The sequence below is a fragment of the Prionailurus viverrinus genome, chromosome A1 (genome assembly GCF_022837055.1).
Source record: "Prionailurus viverrinus isolate Anna chromosome A1, UM_Priviv_1.0, whole genome shotgun sequence".
NCBI lineage: Eukaryota > Metazoa > Chordata > Mammalia > Carnivora > Felidae > Prionailurus > Prionailurus viverrinus.
In genome coordinates this window covers 147,683,054-147,706,727 of record NC_062561.1, presented here as the reverse complement: position 1 = coordinate 147,706,727, position 23,674 = coordinate 147,683,054, and the positions used below count along the sequence as shown (strand labels likewise).

The window sequence follows — 23,674 nt, the reverse complement described above, 5'->3', positions numbered from 1 at the left end:
GTAGAGGCATAAATAAATGGAGGAAAATTGGGGGAAGAACAGGTTTGGGCAGGGGAAGAGGGACTCGAGTTGTCTATTCGGCATCCAATACATGGCCAGCAGATAGTTGGATTTATTCATTTGGTGCTCAGGGAAAATTACACTGCTAGAAAGTTTTGGAATCATCAGCACATAGTGCTATTTATAGCCATGGCTCAGCTGAGAACACCTAGAGAAGGAGGAAATGCAGGTAGAGATAAGGAGACAGCCCCGGTCTGAGCTTCGGAGGTGCTCAATACCAACAGGTAGGGGGAAAGAGGATGCAGATACCACATATTTGCTTCCCAGAGTCTGAATCCTGCTCACTGAAATGTGGTATTTTTTTTTCATGTAACTTCTTTAAAAATCTAAATTAATTGCAAACATTTTAAAATTGGAGATATTTGCATGAAAATCTTCATTTCTAGCATCTGCTGAAAATTCCAAAGACCTGCTATTTTTCAACCTGCATTCCCGTTGGACAACATCAGCAGGAATCGGTATCCTGCTCCCCTTCAGAATGGAGCATGCGCTCACCGCAATGGCATGGTCCGTTCCACTCCCTGTTGTTCTCAGCACCTTGGTGTTCCCATCATTTCCCTCAGCCTTGCCCACCTGGGCGTTTGTGTTCAACTTACCTTTCATTTGTTTCAGCACTCAACTTAATACTTGACACATTCTAGACTATCAATTTATGATTGTTTATTAACTAAAGAAGCAAAAGATCCCTTATGCCTCCAGGGCTGACTCTGTGACAGTATTATCTTGATGTCCTGCATACTAAGTGAAGACTTTAACCATACTAGTGTATAAAACCAACAATGTCTTTTCTTCAAATTACGGATAATTTGACCTTACATTTCACCACAAAGTGGAAGTGGTCTGAGCAGAGACAAGTAGATTTGATCTCTACCCCTTTACCACATAAAGCCACATTTCCACTAATTAAAGAGTGTGTGGTTAATTACAGCCTAATGAAGATAAATGACTCATGCCAATGTTTTGGTTTCCCCATACCCTTTGAAAGAAACCTGTAGGACATTTAAAACCCTGAAAAGTATATTTTTATTAGGAATGTCATTCACCCTATTAGTGAAATATTCAAATTTTATTTTTTATTTTATTTTTCTGTAATGTATTCCTTAATCTCTTTATCACTATGATTTGGTTTAAAATAACAGTAATTAAATACTAGTTCATTATGCATAAAAGTCTTTGATAACATAAATTTAAAATCTGAAAATTGTTAACCAGAGTAGATAATGCTGAGTTGACAACGGTAGTAAGGTTATCTCTAGTCCTGGGGCCAGTTATATTGGATGAAGCAATGGCAATAATATAAGCTAATATTAACATTTAAAACCACTAACTATGTGTGATCCACAACAGAAAATGCACTACCGCAGTCATCTCGTTTAGGACTCACCACAGCACTGAATGAAGGTGGTTATCCTCACTGAAGTTGAGAAAGGTTCAAAGCTTGCCCCTGGTCATATGGTTATTAAGGGGGAAGCTGAGATTCAGACTCAGGCAGGTTAATCCTCATGTTCCTAACCCAAACAGGAACCAACTCTTGAAGACTGTTGAGTGAATTAATAGGTGAGAATGGCTCTCGTTTTATTGTATTCTGTCGATACAACTATGTTTCAGAAGAAATTAAATCACGACAAAAAAACATTTGGTCTTGGACCCTGAAGAAACTATTCTTATGAACTATTCCTATTTCTTGGAGAAATCCTGCTACCATAGTGATTCTTAAGAGGAGTTAGAGGAGCGGGGTGGAGCAGGGGACAGCTGCCAATGAATACATGCCATCCCTGTCCCCAAGTGAAGACTGTCTGGAACCCCCAGGGAAATTGAGGAGGAGGCAGGAAGAAGTTAGATTCTATAGATGTGGATAGATTTGGGTTTTTCTGAAAAGGCTTCAAGGTGGTGGTCCCGGGTGTACTCCTGTCCTGCTAAGAACTACTAGATTAAAAGAATCAAAGAAAGTTGATGAGATGTCAATTTCTCAGGAAGCAATACTTTCTAGGAAAGTCTTCTGAAAGAGCACAGGAAAGAAGCCAATGTGGAAGAGAGAAGCTGGTTTGCATACCTGGCACAATTTGGATCTCAGCAAATGTTGGTTAGTAAGAGTCACTGGGCACTTACGGTGTGCGAGGCACAAGGCTAAGTTCTAAGCGAATTACCTCATCTAACTCACACAAGAATCTAGGAAGAAGGTGGCTTGACTCCATTTTACTCAGGAGGAAACAGAATCACAGAAAGGTTAAGTAACACAATACAAGAGCCCATATGTTTAATCAAAGAATTATAACTACCAAAAACATACATGAACAAATCATGAACATGGAAAAACAAAGCCCACAAAGAACTTAGCAGACAGAGCTAAACACTCTCATCACAACTTACTTCTTCCTGCTAGAAAAACAGAGAAGAGACAGAGTATTTTTCAGGATATTAACACAGTTTCAGGTTTACCTCTGAGAACAAAGATTTTTACACTGTGTTCAATGGATGGATCCCTTAGAGCTACTTGGAGGCTCCTAATACCTGTTTCAAACAGAGAAGCTCACCTTTTAACAGATATATGTGGCAAAGGTTTGTCTAATATATCCTATGGGAAGAAAAAGTTCCACTGTCCCAAGGGAAAAAAAATGGTTGTTTTTTTTTTCTAATCAAATATTGCCATAGATCAACCTCTAGGCTCTAAAACAATGACAACATTTATCCTTATTTTTTACTATGAAACTTGGATAAGACAATAACACAGTGCACATTCATGATAAACATCACTCAAAACAATACTATATTTTGGTGTGGGCAGTTTCCCATTACAGAATCCATTTAGCTCTAAGGCAAGGAAGGAAGATGGATATGGTCAATATCTAAGAGAATGCTCCATAGCACATCACATCAGATAATGCAGGTCTTGACAGAAAGGACACATGCCGTTTAAGGACATCGGGAAGCCACAGTTCTAGGTAATTTGGTTCAGCTGCAGATTGATAGGAGCTAGCAGGGCACAGACTATACAGTAGTTGGAAACAAAGTGGGCCCTGGCAGGAGGTCAGGGCCAATGTGGGGAGAAGTGTATTCTTATAGTGTGTGAGTCCAAATGGCAGGGTCACAGATGGTCACAAACAGCTGTAATCACTTTACAGCAAAGAGTAGACCTCACTTCCCAGATTTCTAGCATTGGACTTACCCTTTATAGTCAAAACTAGACAACAATCAGGACCTTTGTCAATTGCTTGGGAATAGGGAAAATGAAGTAAAACTTTCACGCTTCGAAGACATATTTAAAGGTAACATTTTTATTAACAGACGCATAGGTCTACAAAAATATACTCCTGCAATCACACAATATACTGTAGTTGTGGCTACCATCTTCCTGTGCATCTCTCCAGAGATAATTTTGGCAAAGCTTTGCGTTTACTTGTCAATTAAATTTCCCCGACTATTTTGTTTATTTTTGTATCATTCTATTTAGTGTGGGCATGGGTTATATATTTGCACAGTTTCAAATTTTTTAAATATATGTAAGTGTACACAATGAAAATCTCTCAAGGTTTCTCTCCCAAATATCCACCTTACCTTCCCACAGGCTACCAAAGTTATTAGCTGCTTGTGTTTCTTATAAATCCTTTCAGATACAGTTTAAGCAAATAGAACTATTTCTTTTGAATTTAAGTAAATGGCAAGAAACACACATACCTTTATGTATCTTCAGGTCAGACTTTATTTTTTTTAATGCTTATTTATTTTTGAGAGAGAGAGAGAGAGAGAGAGAGAGAGCAGGGGAGGGCCAGAGAAAGAGGGAGACACAGAATACAAAGCAGGCTCCAGGCCCTGAGCTGTGAGCACAGAACCCGTTGCAGGGCTCAAACCCACAAACCATGAGATCATGACCTGAGCTGAAGTCAGACACTTAACCAACTGAGTCAGCCAGGTGCACCAGGTCAGACTTCAAACTCCAGATGAAAGCAAAGATGGGCTACAGACAAATCCAAGAAGGTCTCAAACCCAGATCGGCTAGTTGAGGACAGGGCAAGAATGGATCATTAGAGCCTGTCCTCTGGCCTTTTCAGGTTGGCTTTTCCTGAAATGCTGAGTCCCGGAGGAGAGGCTCAGCACCCTTTGCATTTAGGAATAGCTGGTGAAGAAACTGAAGCTCTGTCTCTGACAAATTAAAAGCAACCATCCCTCGGAAAGGACACTGAAGGCTGTCTGGGGACCGAGGGGGGCAGCCAAGACAGCAGAAAGGGCCCTCATAAAAGTTTTTGATGCACAGCTGACTAGATACAACAGAATCATAGCCAAACAATGGGAGGCTCTGACTCCTGGCGAGCAACTTTAGGAAAAAACTAGAGTCATTCCAGTTTGAAGGAAACAAAATATTCTCAGCTAAATGAGTAAGATGCTCCTTACTTTTTTCCGAAATTATGCATGCTACTCAAATGTAATGTGTGAGGTACAGTGAGAAACCAAGATCTCAATTACGTATTCTGCTTAAATATTGGGCTCTTAACAGGTATCTTTAATTGTGTCTGTAAAATGTGTTTATCTTGGAGCTACATCAGGATATAAAGCAAACCCCATCACACCCACGTCTCACTGCCATAGCCGGCTGAGGCACTAGGCAGCACCAGCCCGTGGCGGTCCTAGACCCTTGTTGCCGCCAGGCACTACATGATGCTGGAGGAACAATGTTAACAAGGCACGGCCTAGAGAGACAGAGTGGTCATTTGCAGCAGATTATGCTAAGCACAGCCATGAAGACAGAAACCCATCTCAGTTGCTCATTCTCCAACAGGTTTGGCTTATATATGGTATTTTCACGGTAAGCGTCTTCACCACAAGCATTTTTGCTGCAGATATTTTCATGGCCTAACTAACTGGCAGTAAGACCACTGTGCCATAAAAAACTACAAAAAAATTTTTTAAAGGCACATTCATTTAAAAGGGCATAATGAGGGGTGCCTGGGTAGCTCAGGTGGTTAAGCATCCAACTCTTGATTTCAGGTCAGGTCATGATCTCATGGTTGGTGAGTTCGAGCCCCACATCAGGTTCTGAGCTGCCAGTGTGGAGTCTGCTTGGGATTCTCTCTGTTGCTACCCTGCGTGTGCTCTCGCTCTCTCTCGCTCTCTCTCTCAAAATAAAAAAATAACAAACTTTAAAAAAGGGCATAATTAAATATGAAATAGGAATAACAAAATTAAAAAGACTTTATTACGAAATACTAAATACTTGAATACATTTAAAATGTGTGTATAGTCATGGCAATACGAACAAAGAACTGATTTTGTTTTGTGGATGGTTCCTAAACACTTGTCTCCAAAGTCTTTCATTCATAGTATTAGGACTTTTTTTTTTCCCTGTTGATTCAACTCCTTGTTCAGCATCTTGCTTCTTCTTTCTTCTCTACAATCTCGTCCTTCATTAAGAGACTTAACAGTTTCCAAATATGAGGATGCACATCTGTAACTGAGCTTTGTATCACAATAGAAAAGCCTGTTATGTTGTTGTTTGTTCTTGGCATATTGTCACCTGTCCCTTTGAGACATTCCAAAGCTCTATGGGAAACATGGGTTCAAACTCTGTGTCACTGTACGAAGGCTAAAATTTATGTAACATAAAATGGGAGTACTGCATCAACGAACAAATAAAACCAAACTGTCAACCAGTTGATGAAACCAACAAACTACCAAACCAAAAGTGCAACCAGTTGTTTTTTCTTTAATCTTTTATGGCAAAAGTGCCATTACCATTTATTCATGCAGCTGAATATTTGTAGCAAAAATACTTGCAGCAAGGATGCTCATGGTGAAACTACCTAGAACCAGTCTGTGTGCCCTAAGGAAACTAACACCTTCCACAGTGTTAGTCTCACAGATCCAAACCAGCCAAGTGGTGACAAATGTCACAAAAATAAGGAACCATTTTTAAAACCTGTGCAATTTTCTCAAATGACTCATCGTGGAGCTGACAATTGAATTTTTGCCTCCCAGTTTGGAATGCCAGGGAGGAATTAGCTTTTTCTTTGAAGTGATAAAAATTTTTAGAAATACTGGTGGTGGTGGTTACACAACACTGTGAAAGCAATTGATGCCAATGAAATGTATACTTAAAAATGGTTCAAGTGGCAAATTTTATGTACATTTTACCACAATAAAAAGAATTCAAATGATGTTGGTGGAGTTTTTTCTTGGGAGAAGAGTATTCTTAATGTCCTTGTTTAGCCGTCTTATATATGTTCCCCAGTTTTATTATTTTTTTTTTATATTAATCTAAGAAATCCTCAAGTCTTGAGGCTACTTCATCTGTGTACCCTATTGAGAAAGTAACCAATACTAACACTGGTTATTTTGCAGAATCTGCAATTCACTTTTAAAAGACAGACTTTAAGGGGTGCCTGGGCTCAGTAGGATAAGCAGGCAACTTCGGCCTAGGTCACGATCTCAGGGTGAGTTCGAGCCCCACGTCGGGCTCTGTGCTGACAGCTCAGAGCCTGGACCCTGCTTCGGATTCTGTGTCTCCCTCTCTCTCTGCCCCTCCCCAGCTCACACTGTGTTCTCTCTGTCTCTGAAAAATGAATCAACGTGAAAAAAAATTTTTTACAAGGCAAACTTCGATTTGTAACACCTTCTCTTTTTTCCTGTTACATACATTTCTTTGGCAATGAACTGCTAAATAATAATAATAATAATGACACTTTTAAAGGAACGAAAAACAATGGGTAATAGTCCAATACCATATTTCTAAATTGTTTTTCTGCAACTAATTGCTTTTGTCCTATTGTTTAAAAGACTTCATATAAATTACACAGCAATGCAAAGATCTGTTGTTTGGTCATGCCGATGCTTTCATAATTTGGTGAAACTGAATGATATCCTCTAGATTTCACAGCAGAATCTGTAAAATAATAATGAGGGCCTGCTGTTTCCCCTGGAGACAACTGTGGTCTTTGAAGGGTATCAGATCTGTCAAGTCACTGTCTTGGACACTAATAGAAATAGGAAATTTCTGTTACTTACAAATTAAACTTTAAAAAAAAAATCCAGTCCTTCCAAAATGAGCATATGTATGTTGCCCAGTTTTTTTCTTTCATACTTTTTATTTAAAAAAAAGGAAACCAAGCAATTCTCATTCTGATGATCAAAGTTTATTTTTATCCCTTGCTTTTTATTTGCTTTGCAACTGCCTACTTATCAAACAGGCTGATTTAAACATTAATTTCAAGGCACTTAGGTATTTGCATCCAATGATGAGATTCAAGACTTACCCTAGACAAGGTGGGTGCAAAGTTTGTCATGCGCACACTCGATTCCCTTTTCTGCTCTTTGTATCTGCCTTCTCCCCTCTCTAGCTGATGTTTCCTGGCTGACCCCTAACATGATTGCCTGTCACAAGGAGCCTGGCAAGAATCTTAAACTGAATGTTCTCATGAGGCAGACCAGTCAGTCAAACACCCTGAGCTCCTGACTCACTGGCCAGTGCTCCTTCCTACATTTCACTTGTTCTGCAACAGATCACTCTCACCAACGATCCTCATTGCTGTATCATGTGCAGTGTCAATCTTCTAAAAACAAGCAAACAAAAAACCATTGTTCTCAATGCCAGGCTGGGGGTGTAGGCTAATGAACATTGATGGCCCTCAGTCACCCAATGTGTTACATATTGCACATCTTTCTTAGAGTTCTTTGAATTTCAGCCACAGACTTGTGGCATTGATTACCACAACACCCCAACCTCCCTTCCCAAAAAACAAGAATGGTAGAATTTTATACATTCTGGCAGCCTTGTTAGAAAAATTATTTTGTGGGAAATCAGTGGATTTTTGGTGTCTGTTCAATTCTCAATATTATACCACATAAATCATCACCTACTCACAATGTTGGATTACAAACAAATAGTACCTAAAAAAAATCAGAAACCTGTAATTCTAAAATACTACGAGATGATGTCCAGGTAACCACAGGAAAAAAAAATTAGAAGTCTCAGTCCCTTGTACAAGGGTTTTGATCTTTGCTTGAACTCTTTAATTTATGAAACACTCAGACCTTGTATTCATTCTGGAACACCTTATGATTATGTAAAACCGCACAATAATTTCTACATCTCCTTTATGACACAAGTGGCATTTTATGTATTTGTCACCCCACATGGTTCATAACTTTATAAGTAAGTAGAACTGTGGAAGGTTAATATATGCCAAAATTAGGCTCAATATCAGGCAATACCATATTTGAGAAATACTGTGCAAAATCTATGCAGTAGGAAGAGTTAGCAGTGAGTGCACGCTTACTTTTGGTCAGACATAATTCTAAGTATAAGAATACTTAATAATATCCCCTATCCCTGTGTATTTGGACATTGGTTTTAACTTTAAAGTGAAAGCCTTCAAAGAATCATGAGACTACAACCTCCTGGAGCAGGTGTCCTTCCAGGAACTAGGTAGGAGATATTCCCTACACCCTTCAGGCTCTACTGAGCAGTCGACAGCACTTTCCTCCTCCCAGAAAGAAGATACTTGGATGCACTCATTAGGGATGTTGTAGGGGGAAAAATTACACGTAGGGTAGAGTTGGGTAGATTTACCATTCATCCCTTATGATTCTATGATCCTAAATAAAAAGATAAAGAATAAAATCTAAAGGAAATGCTTAATGAGCTGGATTTATGATTCATTTTAATTAAGCCATTATCCTTAATTTATTATCTATTCCAAGTGGAGGCATTAATGGCTTAAACTTTTCAGTTTCTGAGCATTGGGCTGACTTCTAAATGAAATATATTCATTTTAAAATACTCATTGCTATATGATAAAAATAAAACTACCATCTCTATTCCTCACGCTTTTTATTTTAAAATCTGAATCCTGTGTATGCCATTAAATAAGTAAGGCATGGATCTGTCCAGAGGTGAGTGGGTACTCTTCCTGACCTGTATATGTTAAATGACTGATGGCCAAGGTTTGTTCACTACCTGCCTGCCGCAGGCAGGAAGAGTTGCAGAACTTCGTGAAAGGTAGCTTTTGGCAAGCTTCGAAAGCTGTGTGGAGATGAGAAGGCGTGTGTGTCCTAGAGTTTTTCAATTGCTTTCTCATTTTCAAATGTTGCACGTCCTCAAGAGACCTTGTCAAGGTCAAGAGCACAATGAGCTAACCAGGGGAAACCCCAGAGAAAGCCAAGATGTGAAAATAACAGCTGGCTCCCTAGAGAACAGGAGCCTTGCTGGTTTGGCAGGCTTGGACTCTTGCGGTGCTCTCTGGAAGGCTCTCTTGCTCTTGGGGGAGGGAGGAGGGAAACCAAAGGGCAAGAAGAAGAAAGGTGGGAGCGATAAGATAAACTATAAAACAAAATGTAGCAGAAAGCAAAGACAAGAAGTAGAAGGAGATTTTAAGGGTACAAAAGAACCAGTAATTTTTTGGTTAATCAGAAAATAACATGTAACTTTGGATATACTTTTAACATTCAAGTTTTGAGGGATATATTTCAAAACCTGAATCTCTTTAAAGCATTGGCTGAAAGTACCTTTCCGATGTCTAGTCTTCATATGAAAATAAAATATATACATACTGCTTGAAATGCTCCAGAATGTCATATTACAAGTGTATATGTGAATAAAAGCCACATATGTGAGGATATTCTAAGTTCTTTGCCCAGAACAGTGCAATGAAAACTGATCATGTAGTTTTATATTCTTCCCATAAATAAAATAGAGATTTATTATATCAGAAATCTTAGGTGTTTTGTTTGAAATCTTGAGATGTTTTGGTTTATATTGATGAAATTAGTCATGGAACTATGCCATTTCTCTTGGTCTTGTTTCTACATTTTTGATATTGAAATGTAGAGAAAAGTAAATGGAATTTGCTATTAAATTATCAAATTTTGATGACTGTGGAGTTTTCTATTCAATACTTCTCAATTAATATAATTAACACCCTTCTTTTTTTCAGTGGTTTCAAATGCATGACTCCCTTATAGATGCCCTCTAGGTATTAGAGGAACCTTTCTATGTGCTTCAAAAAAGATTGTGTTCAAGAATGCAGAGAAGCTTTGTCAGATACCCTGTATAGATATATAGATAGCATATTTCATTTTATTTTTTTAAAAAAGTCTACAAGCATTTTAATGGTTCTTTTCGTTTCTTTCTTTCTTTCTTTCTTTTTTTTTAATAGCAGAAAATGGCCCCCGTCTACTCGTAGAAGCAGAACAAACCAAGGTGTTCTCACATAGAGGTGGCAATGTTACACTGCCATGTAAATTTTATCGAGACCCTACAGCATTTGGCTCAGGAACCCACAAAATCCGAATCAAGTGGACCAAGCTAACTTCAGATTACCTCAAGGAAGTGGACGTTTTTGTTTCCATGGGATATCACAAGAAAGCCTATGCAGGCTACCAGGGCAGAGTGTTTCTGAAGGGAGGCAGTGATAATGATGCTTCTCTGGTGATCGCAGACCTCACCCTGGAGGATTATGGGAGATATAAGTGTGAGGTGATTGAAGGATTAGAAGATGATACTGCTGTGGTAGCATTAGATTTACAAGGTAGGTACCTATAAATCATGTTAAGCTTGGAAATGATAATTAATCATTTTTCATGATGAGTAACGTCTAGTGGTTACCACAGTGATAATGTGAGAACTCAAAAGCCCATGAATGGAATGCTTCTGCTCTTTTGTGTTTTGCAGTCTGTCACTGATTCCAGCTTTCATGTTTGAAATGTACACACAATGGTTAGACGTAAAAGTGAAGCTATTTGCCAGTAGGAGAAACGTGCAGTGGAACTGAATTAACAATACTTGGAAACTGCCTTATGCTATTCAAAATTTAAATCTCATTACATAGTTATTGAGAAATTCAGATTGAATGCATTTTTATTATGCTTCTAAAATTATCTCAGTTTCAAATAATGCCAACTTTTGTGAAGGACATCTGCTAGCTAAAATACATGTAATTGTAATCTATCAACTAACTGAAAACTTAATTTAACAAAAAAGTGCCCTCCAGATTTACTTAAATAAATAAGTAAAGAAGTAAACATTTTTAATGGTCCAGACTCCTTTAGACACCGAATACCACATACTCAAGGCATTCTGGAGGAATTTTATTTCTTAAATAGGCAATCTTTTCAGAAGTTTTAAAAACCAAAATGTGAAGAATGCTAAACAATAAAAAGTGTCCTCGCCATCCCACCTCCCCTCTGCCCAAAGCCCACCGTCTATATGCCCCACTAACAGGGAAACTCCTCTCTGTTTCTCATATCTCAAAATATCTCATATTCATGAATTTCAGTGTTTCTTTACACTGAAGGATGACTAATGGCTATATTGTTGGAATACTTCCTTCCTTAGGCACATAAACTATAGGTATATGTTTGTTAGAAGCTCCTTTCACATCCTAGGACAGATTTGTGCCTTTTCCACACGTGTGTTGGTTCATTAACACATCACTGAAGATGTGACCTTCTGAATCCCGTAGAATCCCATCACACGTATGGAGATTTATTAGCTTTATGTATCTAATAAATTGCACAGTATCATAAAGTACATTTTTGTGACCTTCTCTTGTGTGTTTTAGTTGTACTTCTTGGCTCCTGATTATATGTCACCTTGTACTTTCAGTTTTTATTGATTTACATTAATATCCATAAACATTAGCATTATTCAAGATAAAACAAGTGATTGGCTTAGAGAAGACTGTTAACCATCAAATATGAATTGACAGCCAATTTCCTTTATCAAAGGGGCATCAGACAGTGGACGGAGCCTTGAGCTAGTAGTCCCAAGACTCTTAGGTTAGTCCCAGCTCTGCCAGTATGAGTTCTATAACTGGGGAAAGTTATTTATACTTACTGTACCTGGCTTCCTTTTCTACGAATAATAGGTTGAACTGTTACTACCCATCAAGTTACTTTTTCTTCTAAAATTCTATTTCTATACCATGTATTTCCTAAACCCAAGTAATTCACATACCATATTTACTGTCTCCCCACATTTATTTTAAAATGAAATTTTAAGTGAATAGAAACCCATATAACTCACCAGAAATAGAAGGACACCATAAAAATAAATACAACTAATATAAGATACTTCTATCTTCCACCTGGATACCTGTGTGCTAATAGCTTTGAGCATGAAACCTGCTTTAGCCTTGTCTGAAAAGGAGATTCATGTGTTAGAGGATGAGGCACTCTAAGGTCAAGCTGAGACTGTATTCAAGACATAATTAAAGGTGCTGAAAAGGAACTATAAGAAGAATAATTTTTTCCTGCCTAGGCCCTGCACCATCCCAAATCATCATGCTTTCCGCCCTATTGGAATACTTCCATACCATATAACCCATAAGCATACGAGCCAAGTAAATGTGTCCAAGAAACCAATTTAACTGATAAATATTTTTCCAAGGACTGTTTTGGTGCCAGGAGATATAAAGATTTCCAAGTCTTGGTTCTTTTAATTCAAAAGTCTTACAGGCCATTAAAGATCCCAATATACTTTACAAAGTAAGTATTTTAAAATAAGGCAGAAGTTATAATTTTGTAGGTCAACTACACTTCAGTTAAAATAAATAAATGAAATCAGGTAGAATTTGGTAAAGTAAGTGGGTACAAACCAGTTGCTATAATCGTGCTCACAATGTATTTTGCCCACTTGCAGTAATCCCACTTGACAGACGAGACTTAGGGAAAACTCCTTTTCTAAGGTAACATGGCCAGTGGTAAGAGCTAGAATTAGAATTTGATACCAAGACATTGGAAGAAGCCTATGCCTTTATCCACTATGATCCAGGGATTCACAGGAAGGAGAAATTCTCTGTTGGAGAGAAGACCAGAGGCTTCAAAAAGACAGCAGTCTTTGGCAGCTCCCAGCGTGAGAGGATTCCTAAAGGTCCCAGAGTTATTTGGGGGATAACCGACAAACTATCTTTTGGTCATACTGCATTAATTGGTGTACTCATGGTAGCTGTTAAAATTCCCCTCACTGCAGGTAGTGTTTTCCCATCTTTCTTGTGTGCTGCAGAAAGGGTAGGAGCCATCAGTAACCAGCGGACCTGCCTTGAAAAAGCTAACATTTTAACATTTAGTCTCATATACATGAATCCATTTCCAAACAAGTGAAGAAAATACAAATCTTCAAAGAATAAGATCAGAGTTCTATCTTGTACCTTCTGCCTCCTCTCCTAAGCTGTGATGTTTTCACAGCACCTTACACAGCTTTCCATTTAGCTCTCATCACATTTTGTCTTGTAAATATTTGTAAACTTGCTGGTCTCCACTTGCTAACTACAATCTACTTGAGGGCAATCAAGTGCCAAGAATAAAATTAGTGCTCAGTAAATAGTTTACAAGTGATTGAATGTTAGATAAAATGCGTTTAAACTTTTAAATACAGAACAAAAAAAAAATGCCTGCCATGCAGGGGCCATGGAAAGTAGGAAGCAACACTTGATTTGGACCACGAAAGATGAAAGGGTCCTTCCAAAGGGTAGAGAGTGTGAAAAAGCAAGGCGAGGGCATTGTGGGTATGAGAGAGAAACTCCTGAAAGGTAAACATGTGAACACCAGATGCCATAGACAGTCGGCATCCACCTGGACTGGTTTAGGGCTCTAAGCTCAGTAATAGGGTGGGATACAAATTTTTATAATAGCCAGTTTCAAATATTTGGAAAAGTAGAAAGACTGACCCCCCATATACTATTGTCCAGCTTCAGAAATTATGATAATGGCATCTCATTTTATCTTGTTTTATATAACCCTATTTCTACTGAATCTTTTTCAAGAAAAACTCAGAAAGCATATTATTTTATCTATACCTGCTGCAAGAAGAGATAAGGACACATATTTTAAAATGCAATTGCACACAAAAAATTTAAGCTAACCCTTGGAGAATAAAATTTCAGGAGCTTGCTTGCTGCCTGAAAGTGACTTGATAGTTTCCACATAGTCTGGGATAGAGGAGCAAGGTGTGTTTTAAAGGCTCAAATAAACTGCATGTGCAAACGCAAGCTTGCAGTTATCACTTACTAGCTCCACCCCAGTTTTTGACTTTTTTTCATTATCATTTACATTCTTAATGTGACCATCTACCAATCAGGCAGCTTTCACTCAAGCTCCTTGTCAATGTTCTCATGTGCATAAATAAGAGCACCAAAAACTAGTATCATTTTAAATGTCATGACTATGCTGCCTTTTCAACTGTAATTGTAACAACGTCTTAAATTATATTGGCCCTTTATTAGAGACTAAATGCTATGTTCTCCAAAGAATTTTTCTAATTAGGAAAAAATCGTTCTTCTTCAAGATGTCCAAATTAGATGCTTTGTATTTATGTTCCAAGATTTTATTCTGTCTTGGATTCAAATTGCATATCAAATCATGAGCTGTCTTCAGTAACAGGCACAACCTAAACCTGTATCCTAGAGAACCGAGTACAGTGCCTTGCTCTTAGTTGTGACTTATGAACTTTTTGAATCACACTGATAAAAAAAAATTATACATTTTTTTGAGAGACTGAACTACATATAAATTGGAGTTAGCCGTGCAAACAATTTCTTCATATAGAATCTTGGGTAGGGTAACGCCCTCTGATTACTCCCGATTACCCACCATGCCCAAAACAGCACCCAACAAGAGAATAGCCTCATGTCAATATAATGAAGAAATTCATGTCACCAGAAATTAATGAATAGCTGGGTCTGCAGAAATCATCTCAGCAATCAACACATATATAAATAAAGATACGAAAAAGAACATGATGTTTGTGCTTCCGACCTTCCACTGTATTGGTTTTCCACTGGTGACAACAGCTCCAAATATACAAAAATATAGTATGAGAACTTTTACAAATAGAAAAATAATTTCAGATATGTATGTGTACAGGATGTGTACAGAACTAATAGGCACTGAAGACAGTAAAATTATACTCCATGATTTCTTTTTATTACTAAATATATTTACTTTATAAAGTTACTGAAATTTACATTAGCTTTCATATGGGCCATGGTATGAACATCTTATGTGTCTAACAAATTGTTATTTGCCAACAACTAGGGTGAATTGGACTGCAAAATTATAAATATTAAGGAATGTGTTTTCAAAACATACTTCGACAACTGAACTTCTCACGTCATTTGATATTATTCTTTTCCATACAATATATCATTCTTATTAATCTCCTTTGTCATGATACATACCAGCCCTTCATGGCAAAAGATATGGTTTTTGATAACATTTTGACATATAACTATAAAATAATCATACGTGGAAAATAATCACACACCCTTGGTGTCACCTGTGTAAGTGTAACTTTTCTTATTTTTGTAATGCTGGATGAAAGCAATAACCATTTGCTCCAGAATTCAGCTGTAGGAATTACACATTTTTCCACAGAGCCAAGGTTTCTGCAATTATAGTCTTAGATATTAAAATATTAACTCGATGGAAGCAAAACAAGTAAATAAATAAAATGCTAACAAACATGTAGTTTCAGAAATGCCCCTGCTTGTAAGAATCAAGATTATTGAAATGTGTGCACCCAATGTGCTCAATACAGTGAAACTTCTACCACTTTGGCTAACACATAGAAAATGACCCTTATTTCCCTGGAATGTATTATTTCCATAATCATCAAACATTAAAATTCAAGTAAATCTTTTGAGTTGGTATAACAATAAGTTGACCAATTATTCCTACAATTAAAAAATAATAAAGTTGTCATATAGGGTTTCACTTTGATTTTAAGAAGGGGTTGCATGAAGTTATGTTAAATTTGAAAAGAACTTAAATAAAAATACAGTACACTAAATTTGGAGCTGAATCAATTGTGTTTCAGTAACATTCAATTGTTAATCAAGAATAACCACTAAAGAAAATTTTTTCCTAATGTCCATGATAATCCACCAAATATACCACAGTGAGTTTAAACCAGAAAGGTTGTCTAGGTCTTTAAAATTATTACAAATTAAAATATCCTACATTCTCCACTATTTCCATCTTGAGACATCTGGGAAACGAAATCCAACCCAAATGGTTTCTTTCTCCAGATTGAAACACTTTGAGATTTTCCTTTCACTTGGGGTCTAGCTGCCAAGGAAATCTCTACTGGATAAATTAATTATTTCTCTTTTCATTGGCATTGCTGGAGTTCTGAGCAAAGAGGACGAAAGGCATGAGGGACAGGCAGGGCTACAGCAGATCCTTCCAGCACTAACTGGGGTTCTTAGCTGGATGCCTGGAAATAGGTCTTCTTAGATAGAACCATCTCAGACTCCCCTCCACCCCCATCACTGCAGGGGGCAGTGGTAACTGACAGAGTCTTTTCCTCCTTCCTTTTGGCTCTGATTCAGCTTACAGATCCCTCAGCCAAGAACCTGAGAAGGCAGGATGAGATCAGGAAGCCTTCCTGGATCTCTGCCTCCAGTGAAGAGTGCCAGCTGGACTGCCCTAGAGGGACAAACGTGTCCTGCAGAGGCCCTGGGTGGACAGGACTTGATTTAGGCTATTGAAATTTCTTCTTGTAGAGTCTTCCAGGACAACTTATAAAAGAAAACATTTCCTGTGTCCTGGTTACACTATTAGTCAATTGTAGATTCATCTTGAATAGGGTCTGCGGTCTCATAAAATAGCACTTGTGATATAACCTACCAATTACTGTGTCAGTGGGACAATTTTTCATATTCCACATGCTCAAGTATTAATCATTTCTAATTATAGTAAAAAATCCAAGGTAAGGCCTTGAATAACCACTCTAAATTAATAGTCTTTTATTTATTTATTTATTTATTTATTTATTTATTTATTTATGTTTATTTTTGAGAGAGAGAGAGAGAATGAGTGGGGAAGGGGCAGAGAGAGGGGGACAGAGGGCTCTGTGCTTACAGCAATGACCTTGATGTGGGGCTTGAACTCATGAACCATGAGATCATGACCTGAGCCAAAGTCCAATGCTCGACTGACTGAGCCACCCAGGTGCACCCCCTTTTTCTAATGTTTATAAATTAACAGTCTTATATGGGGAGACATTTTGATGCAGTGGTCTTTCTTAAAGTCCAGCAAATGATACAACTTTGCTTCCTTATGATGTGATTCTTATCCTTTAAGGAAATTGTACAGAAAGTTATGCGAGGGTTCAATGACTGCTAGTGATGATCTGACCAAAAAGAATGCTTTTGGAAAGTAATTGCATCTTCCCAGGCAAAGTCAAGTGCCGAAGTCACACTGTTCACTTTCGTTAAGTGCTTTTGCATTCTCAAATATTTTACTTAATTCTTTGGCGTTAACTCAAAAGATGTTTATTCTGTATCTGCCTTGTATAGGACAAGTTTTGGGAAGGTTTTTCTGTTTTTCTATTTGCAATAAAGAATGTTTTTAAAAGCTAGTTTCGGGGCGCCTGGGTGGCGCAGTCGGTTAAACGTCCGACTTCAGCCAGGTCACGATCTCGCGGTCCGTGAGTTCGAGTCCCGCGTCGGGCTCTGTGCTGACAGCTCAGAGCCTGGAGCCTGTTTCGGATTCTGTGTCTCCCTCTCTCTGACCCTCCCCCGTTCATCTCTGTCTCTCTGTCTCAAAAATAAATAAAACGTTAAAAAAAAAAAAAAAAGCTAGTTTCAATTTTCAATATACGAATATGAAAGCTGAAAAATAGTAATAGAAATATTTTTAAATGAAACCTTTCATTTTAGCTGCACCATTCAAGGACAGAAAAAATAAAATAAGATTAAGGGCTACACTAAAAGTTGAAATGGATAAGAGTCACAGGGAGCCTGGGTGGCTCAGCTGGTTGAGCGTCTGACTTTGGCTCAGGTCCTGATTTCGCCGTTCAAGAGTTCGAGCCCCATGTTGGGCTCTGTGCTGACAATTCACAATCTGAAGCCTGCTTCAGATTCTGCCTCTCTATCTCTGCCCCTCCCCCGTGCACGCGCGCGCACTCTCTCTCTCTCTCTCAAAAATAAATAAACATAGAAAAAAAAGGATAAAGTCAGGATACTCTCAATGGAAGTTGTGCTATACTGGAAAGAATTATCTTATTAATATGAAGTATGGGTGCTTAATTAGGTTTTTGCTAGACATGTAAACTCACTTTAGAGTTTCTCCAAATAAGAAACCTCCTAAATGAAAATTTCTTCTCTGTAAGTTTTCAGAAACATGTGTAAAAGCAAGTATATATCTACATTTGAATCATTTATTACCGTGTTTGTTCATACATTTAAAAGGCTATATTAAGCAAATTACTAATTATATAAGAAAGATTACTAAGAAAAACATGGAAAAAACAAAATACCTTCTCTCTGAGCACTGTTTCTATACCCTCTACCACTATTAATATTCAATATTGACTTTTTCCCAGCTGAAAAGGACTCAGTAGAAATCCCTTTTAAGATTAGTGACTAGTAGCAGAAGGTAAATTCTCAAGGGGGGCTATTTGAAAAACATAACCTGTGGATGAATCATTCCAGCAAAGAGAATTTTAAGGCTTGGGTTGAGCTCTTAGCAAAAGGGTAAAATCACCGAAGTTATGAAACCGCATAGCTGACTATGACATGCTCAGAGCTGAGACACTGTTGATGAGGAAAAGGGACCGTGAGAAACCATTTCAGGTTGATCAAAAACTGCAACTTCATTGGATGGAGATTCTATTAGGTTTTCACCAATCAAGGGGCATTTGCTCAGGGTTGTTCCTTTTCGTACCACTAATCCCTTGGCCTCTCCTCTGGACAGGTGTGGTGTTCCCTTACTTCCCACGACTGGGGCGCTACAATCTCAATTTTCACGAGGCACAGCAGGCTTGTCTGGACCAGGATGCTGTGATTGCCTCCTTTGACCAGCTGTACGACGCCTGGCGGGGCGGGCTGGATTGGTGCAACGCCGGCTGGCTCAGTGACGGGTCTGTGCAATATCCCATCACAAAGCCCAGGGAACCCTGTGGAGGCCAGAACACGGTGCCCGGTGTCAGGAACTACGGGTTTTGGGACAAAGATAAAAGCAGATACGATGTTTTCTGTTTTACATCTAACTTCAATGGTAAGCTATTAACTGTACTGCCTTCTTTCCTATCCCGGGGACCAATGCATACTATGACGCCACGCTCAACTTTTAATCTTACCAATTAGAAAAGAACATGGTTTTGATACACTGTTCCTGTTTGAACATGTAAAGTTCTTCACTGTCATAGTTTTTTATTTTTTTTTTTTTTTTTTTTTTTTTTTTTAAAAGCTTTTAAATTTTTTTTTTTTTTTTTTTTTTTCAACGTTTATTTATTTTTGGGACAGAGAGAGACAGAGCATGAACGGGGGAGGGGCAGAGAGAGAGGGAGACACAGAATCGGAAACAGGCTCCAGGCTCTGAGCCATCAGCCCAGAGCCTGACGCGGGGCTCGAACTCACGGACCGCGAGATCGTGACCTGGCTGAAGTCGGACGCTTAACCGACTGCGCCACCCAGGCGCCCCTGTCATAGTTTTTTAAAATATCCACCCAGGGCAAGCAAAAATGCTTATTTTCACTATTCTTAGGTTTTATTGCATCAGATTATCATAAAATAGTTTAAACTGTAAGGGTTCTCTTTCTTATTGACAAAGATGCTGCTGCCCCTGTGCGCAAAAGAGATGTGTGCCCTGGGATACAGAGCTCTTAATGAAGTGAAGGTAGCTTCCGAGTCATACTCTCCTTCTCTAAATTACAAAGCCAGTTATGTTCAGGGTTGGTCAGCAAAGCGCACCATCAGGAGAGAGCTCAGAGTAAAGAGAACTTGGCAAGAAAAATTAAGTAGCAGTAACACTGGAGGTGAAAGCAGAAGAAGAGAGATCAGGTTGCCTCCGTGTTGCTGATTGCGTTCCGTGTAACCCCAGCCCTGTCTTGCTCCATCCAGAGCCAGCTACATAGTTTGTGGGGCCCAGTGCAAAATGAAAATGTGGGCTCCTCATACAAAAATTAAGAATTTTAAGATGGTGACAGCAGTAGGTTAAAGCAGGCATGGGGCCCTGTGTAACTGTACAGGTCACACATCCATAAAGCCAACACTGGCCCCATCATTTTATATTTTTGCTCCCTGATGACATGGTTTAGGAAAAATAGCAAGGGATCAGGGATCAACAAACTTTCTGTGAAGGGCCAGATAATAAATATTTTTGGTTTTGTGGGCCACAGGGTCTCTGTTGCAACCACTCAATGTGGTTTTGTACACTGTAACTCAAAACAGCCATAGACAATTCTACACGGATGGGTGTGGCTGTGTTCTAACAAAACTTCAGCGGACTCTTGTGCTCCAGTTTGGGGACCTCTGGTGTGGATGACAGAACGAACCTTGTAGCTAATGTTGCGATGGCCTCTACCTTCCCTCCAAATCGCATTGTCTCAGTCACGGAAGAATTGGCAAGCATTAATTTACTCTTCAGTAATCTGTAGGTAATGGAGGGCAAGAAGACATCACATTGCAAAGGGTAATCAGATAAAAGAGTGTGACTGTATGCTACCTGAAACTAAAAATCTAAGATAATCTTCATTGTTTCACCGCAGTCGGTGTCATACTTCATACATTGTATGCATATTTAATACACATTGAAGGCATTTCAGTAATGAACTTTACTCAGTAAGTGGTGGAGACTAACTTGCTCTTTCTTGTGAAATCAAGATATGGTTAGGTGTCAGGGCTCCCACGGAGACAAGTTGAAAAAAATAATTCATTCTCTTTGCTAGTAGGTGAACAGACTGGATTCACATTCTGAGTCCGTATTATTTATGGCAAGTGACTTCCTGTATTTTTTGCATTTTCATACTGTAGTCTCTGAATAAGAATAATGTCTTATTGATACCTGTAATGAAAAGGACTTGAGGGCTTTTGAGTTTTTTTAAATGGACTTTTATGTCAGGAATGTGTTTTGATCTTTTCACATTCAAATTTTGCCTCTCCAGAAACTTGTGCTGGGGCTCAGTCTTGCTACAACTAGAATTTAAATAGCTCTTGCTTTTAACATGGAATTCTCGCTCTAGTGCTACAGAAGGGCCCTTTGAGTCACTAATTAGCTAACAGAAACTGCAACTGTCATTTCCCTTTTCTGTTTTCAAGCTATGAAAGGGCATGTCTGAACACATATTAAAGGGCAAGGAATAAGTTAATTTAACAGCAAATGACTGAGGGGCGCTACATTAAAGTGACAATCCTATGTTCCCAGAGCTTTATAGACATTGCTCTCTATCCCCCTTCCTTGAGAAACGCTTCCGTTTGGGCTCCTTCCGTCTCTGTGTGGCGCAGTCGCAGACAGGCCTTTGACGCGCTCTCTCTCTCCTCCTCCACAGGCCGTTTTTACTACCTGATCCACCCCACCAAGCTGACCTATGATGAAGCGGTGCAGGCTTGTCTCAACGATGGTGCTCAGATTGCCAAAGTGGGCCAGATCTTCGCTGCCTGGAAACTTCTGGGATACGACCGCTGTGATGCGGGCTGGTTGGCGGATGGCAGTGTCCGCTACCCCATCTCTAGGCCAAGAAGGCGCTGCAGTCCTACTGAGGCTGCCGTGCGCTTTGTGGGTTTCCCAGACAAAAAGCATAAGCTGTATGGCGTCTACTGCTTCAGAGCATACAACTGAGGGTGCCCCTAGAGCACGCCAGTGTCAAGGTCATTGAGAACATGTGAAAGGTGTTTTTTTTTTCAATACGAACTCATGCAAGTTTTACCAAAACTGTGATAACCCTTTTTTACTTACTGTAAAGAGTCATTTTCATAAAGACCAATTCATCAATTTGTTTTTTTTTTTGTAAAGCTATCACTCAGTATATATTATAAATTAATATAATTTTAAGGGAAGCGCTACACAAGGAGGCTTTAGAGCCAAACTGTTTCGGCTACATCATCCCAGCGAAGTATCCTTTCATGAATGGGGCACGCGATAGCTTGAGAATTGCTAGGATTAAATTAAGGGAAGCACGGCTACTCAGAGCAGCAGCTCCCACAAGCACAAATTTTACACATTTGTACAATTGTGAAATGTACTACAATCAGCAAATTAGAGCAACAGATTTGAAATACAGGCTTCTTTACATAAACTGAGATTCTGAGAGATTGCACAAAACTCAGTTACACATGGGACAATCTACACTTTTCTAAAAGGTATTATTTCAAGTCTGCAATAGACACAATGTTTTACTCTTAAAAATCCTGCCTTTTGACCAAGAAATAAAAATTTAAAAAAATTCATATGGACTCCAATGCATATTAACAAGCACAGTTAAAACTCCTTAATAACCCCATTTATATGAAGTACGAAAGGTAAATAAGCAGATAATATTTAACCAGTGAAAGATTCCTATCTTCTTTTAATTAAAATTACACATGCTTGAGAAGAATTGTTCTATCTTTTGAGTAGCTTTACTGAATTATATTTAAATTCTAAGGGCCGTTTGCTAAGCAGCATTAGCATCTACTCAGGGCAGTTATATAGATAAACTGCTGGACAGAAAAATTGTAAAATTTAGCAGCTTGATTTTATGTTAGCCTATGAAATATTATTGTCCTATAAAAATAACTTTAAACTATTTAATATTTCCTTATTTACCTTACATGAATAAAATTTAAATCACCAAAATAATGTATAACTATACACTTGCCTAAACAAATACGGACCCAACATTCAAAATTCTTACTATTCTTATTTGTATGTTTACTAGAAAGCCCAACTGGTGCCTGTGTGGGAGGAAAAAAGTGAACAAGTGGTTCTAAACCTTCCTCCATATAGAAAATGTGGTCAATGATATCACTTTCCTTGCTGGTCGTCATTAGGCTCAAATGAAATGTGGAAGCTCTCAGCAAAGAAAGAGTTTACACTAAAATCTTCAAGGCTGTAAATGAAAGGGTAAGACCAGCTTCAGAAAAACAACTTTAGACATTAGCAGCTCCAATATTAAATAAAGCTCTGTTTTCCTATATTTTTATGACTGTTGAGACCCCGCAGGGACCAATATTTGTATTCAAATTACATTTCATGGTTTCCCATTGTTTCACAATGAGTTCTAATAAATGGGATTTAGTCTAATAATCCAAGTATGACATAGCTGGTATGCTTTCATGAATGTTTTTATGTAGATTTTCCTCCCATGAACATGAGTAAATAAATCTGTTTCCTGAATTGATTGTGGTTGCATTTAAAGCTCTGTAATAATTCTAATAAATTCACTCTATATAAATGTAGAGTTACATATGTGGAAGGTATAGAACAATCGGAAGTCCATGAAACCATAATTATATCCATACATTATTTAGACAAAATATTGTAAATAAAAGTAGGCCATTTCTTTTGTCGAAGTAGATCTGGGAAATTCCCGATGCTTTAATATTTAAAGAGGACAATGTATGCATGCACTTTTTACATTAGGTTGGATATGCAAATTGTACAAAAATATAAATCCAAAGAGATTGTGAAGTTCAACTCAAACACACTGCTGATATAACTAGAACTCAAACTTCAAAACTAAAAATACCTGAACGGTCTAGGAAAAGATGAATATATTATTTAAAGAGGGGTATCTCCAAAATAACGACTTTAACACCTCCAATATGGGGTTTAGCTTATTGGAGGAAGCCCATACTTGAATGATTATGACCCACATTACAAGAATTTTATTGGAAATCCAAGTGGGAACAAATTTCTGTTGAGG

At 38.3% G+C, this 23,674-nt stretch overlaps 1 protein-coding gene across 1 annotated transcript in view; it reads left to right on the top strand.

The window, feature by feature from the left end:
* HAPLN1 (hyaluronan and proteoglycan link protein 1) overlaps positions 1 to 23,149 on the top strand; it is a 71,998-nt gene extending 48,849 nt beyond the window's left edge. Inside the window, exons 3-5 of the mRNA XM_047863655.1 lie at positions 10,206 to 10,577; positions 18,745 to 19,047; positions 21,320 to 23,149. Coding sequence (XP_047719611.1) covers positions 10,206 to 10,577; positions 18,745 to 19,047; positions 21,320 to 21,609 — 965 coding nt within the window. The 3' untranslated portion in view covers positions 21,610 to 23,149. The remainder of the gene's footprint in view (positions 1 to 10,205; positions 10,578 to 18,744; positions 19,048 to 21,319) is intronic.
* Positions 23,150 to 23,674: the final 525 nt, after the last annotated feature.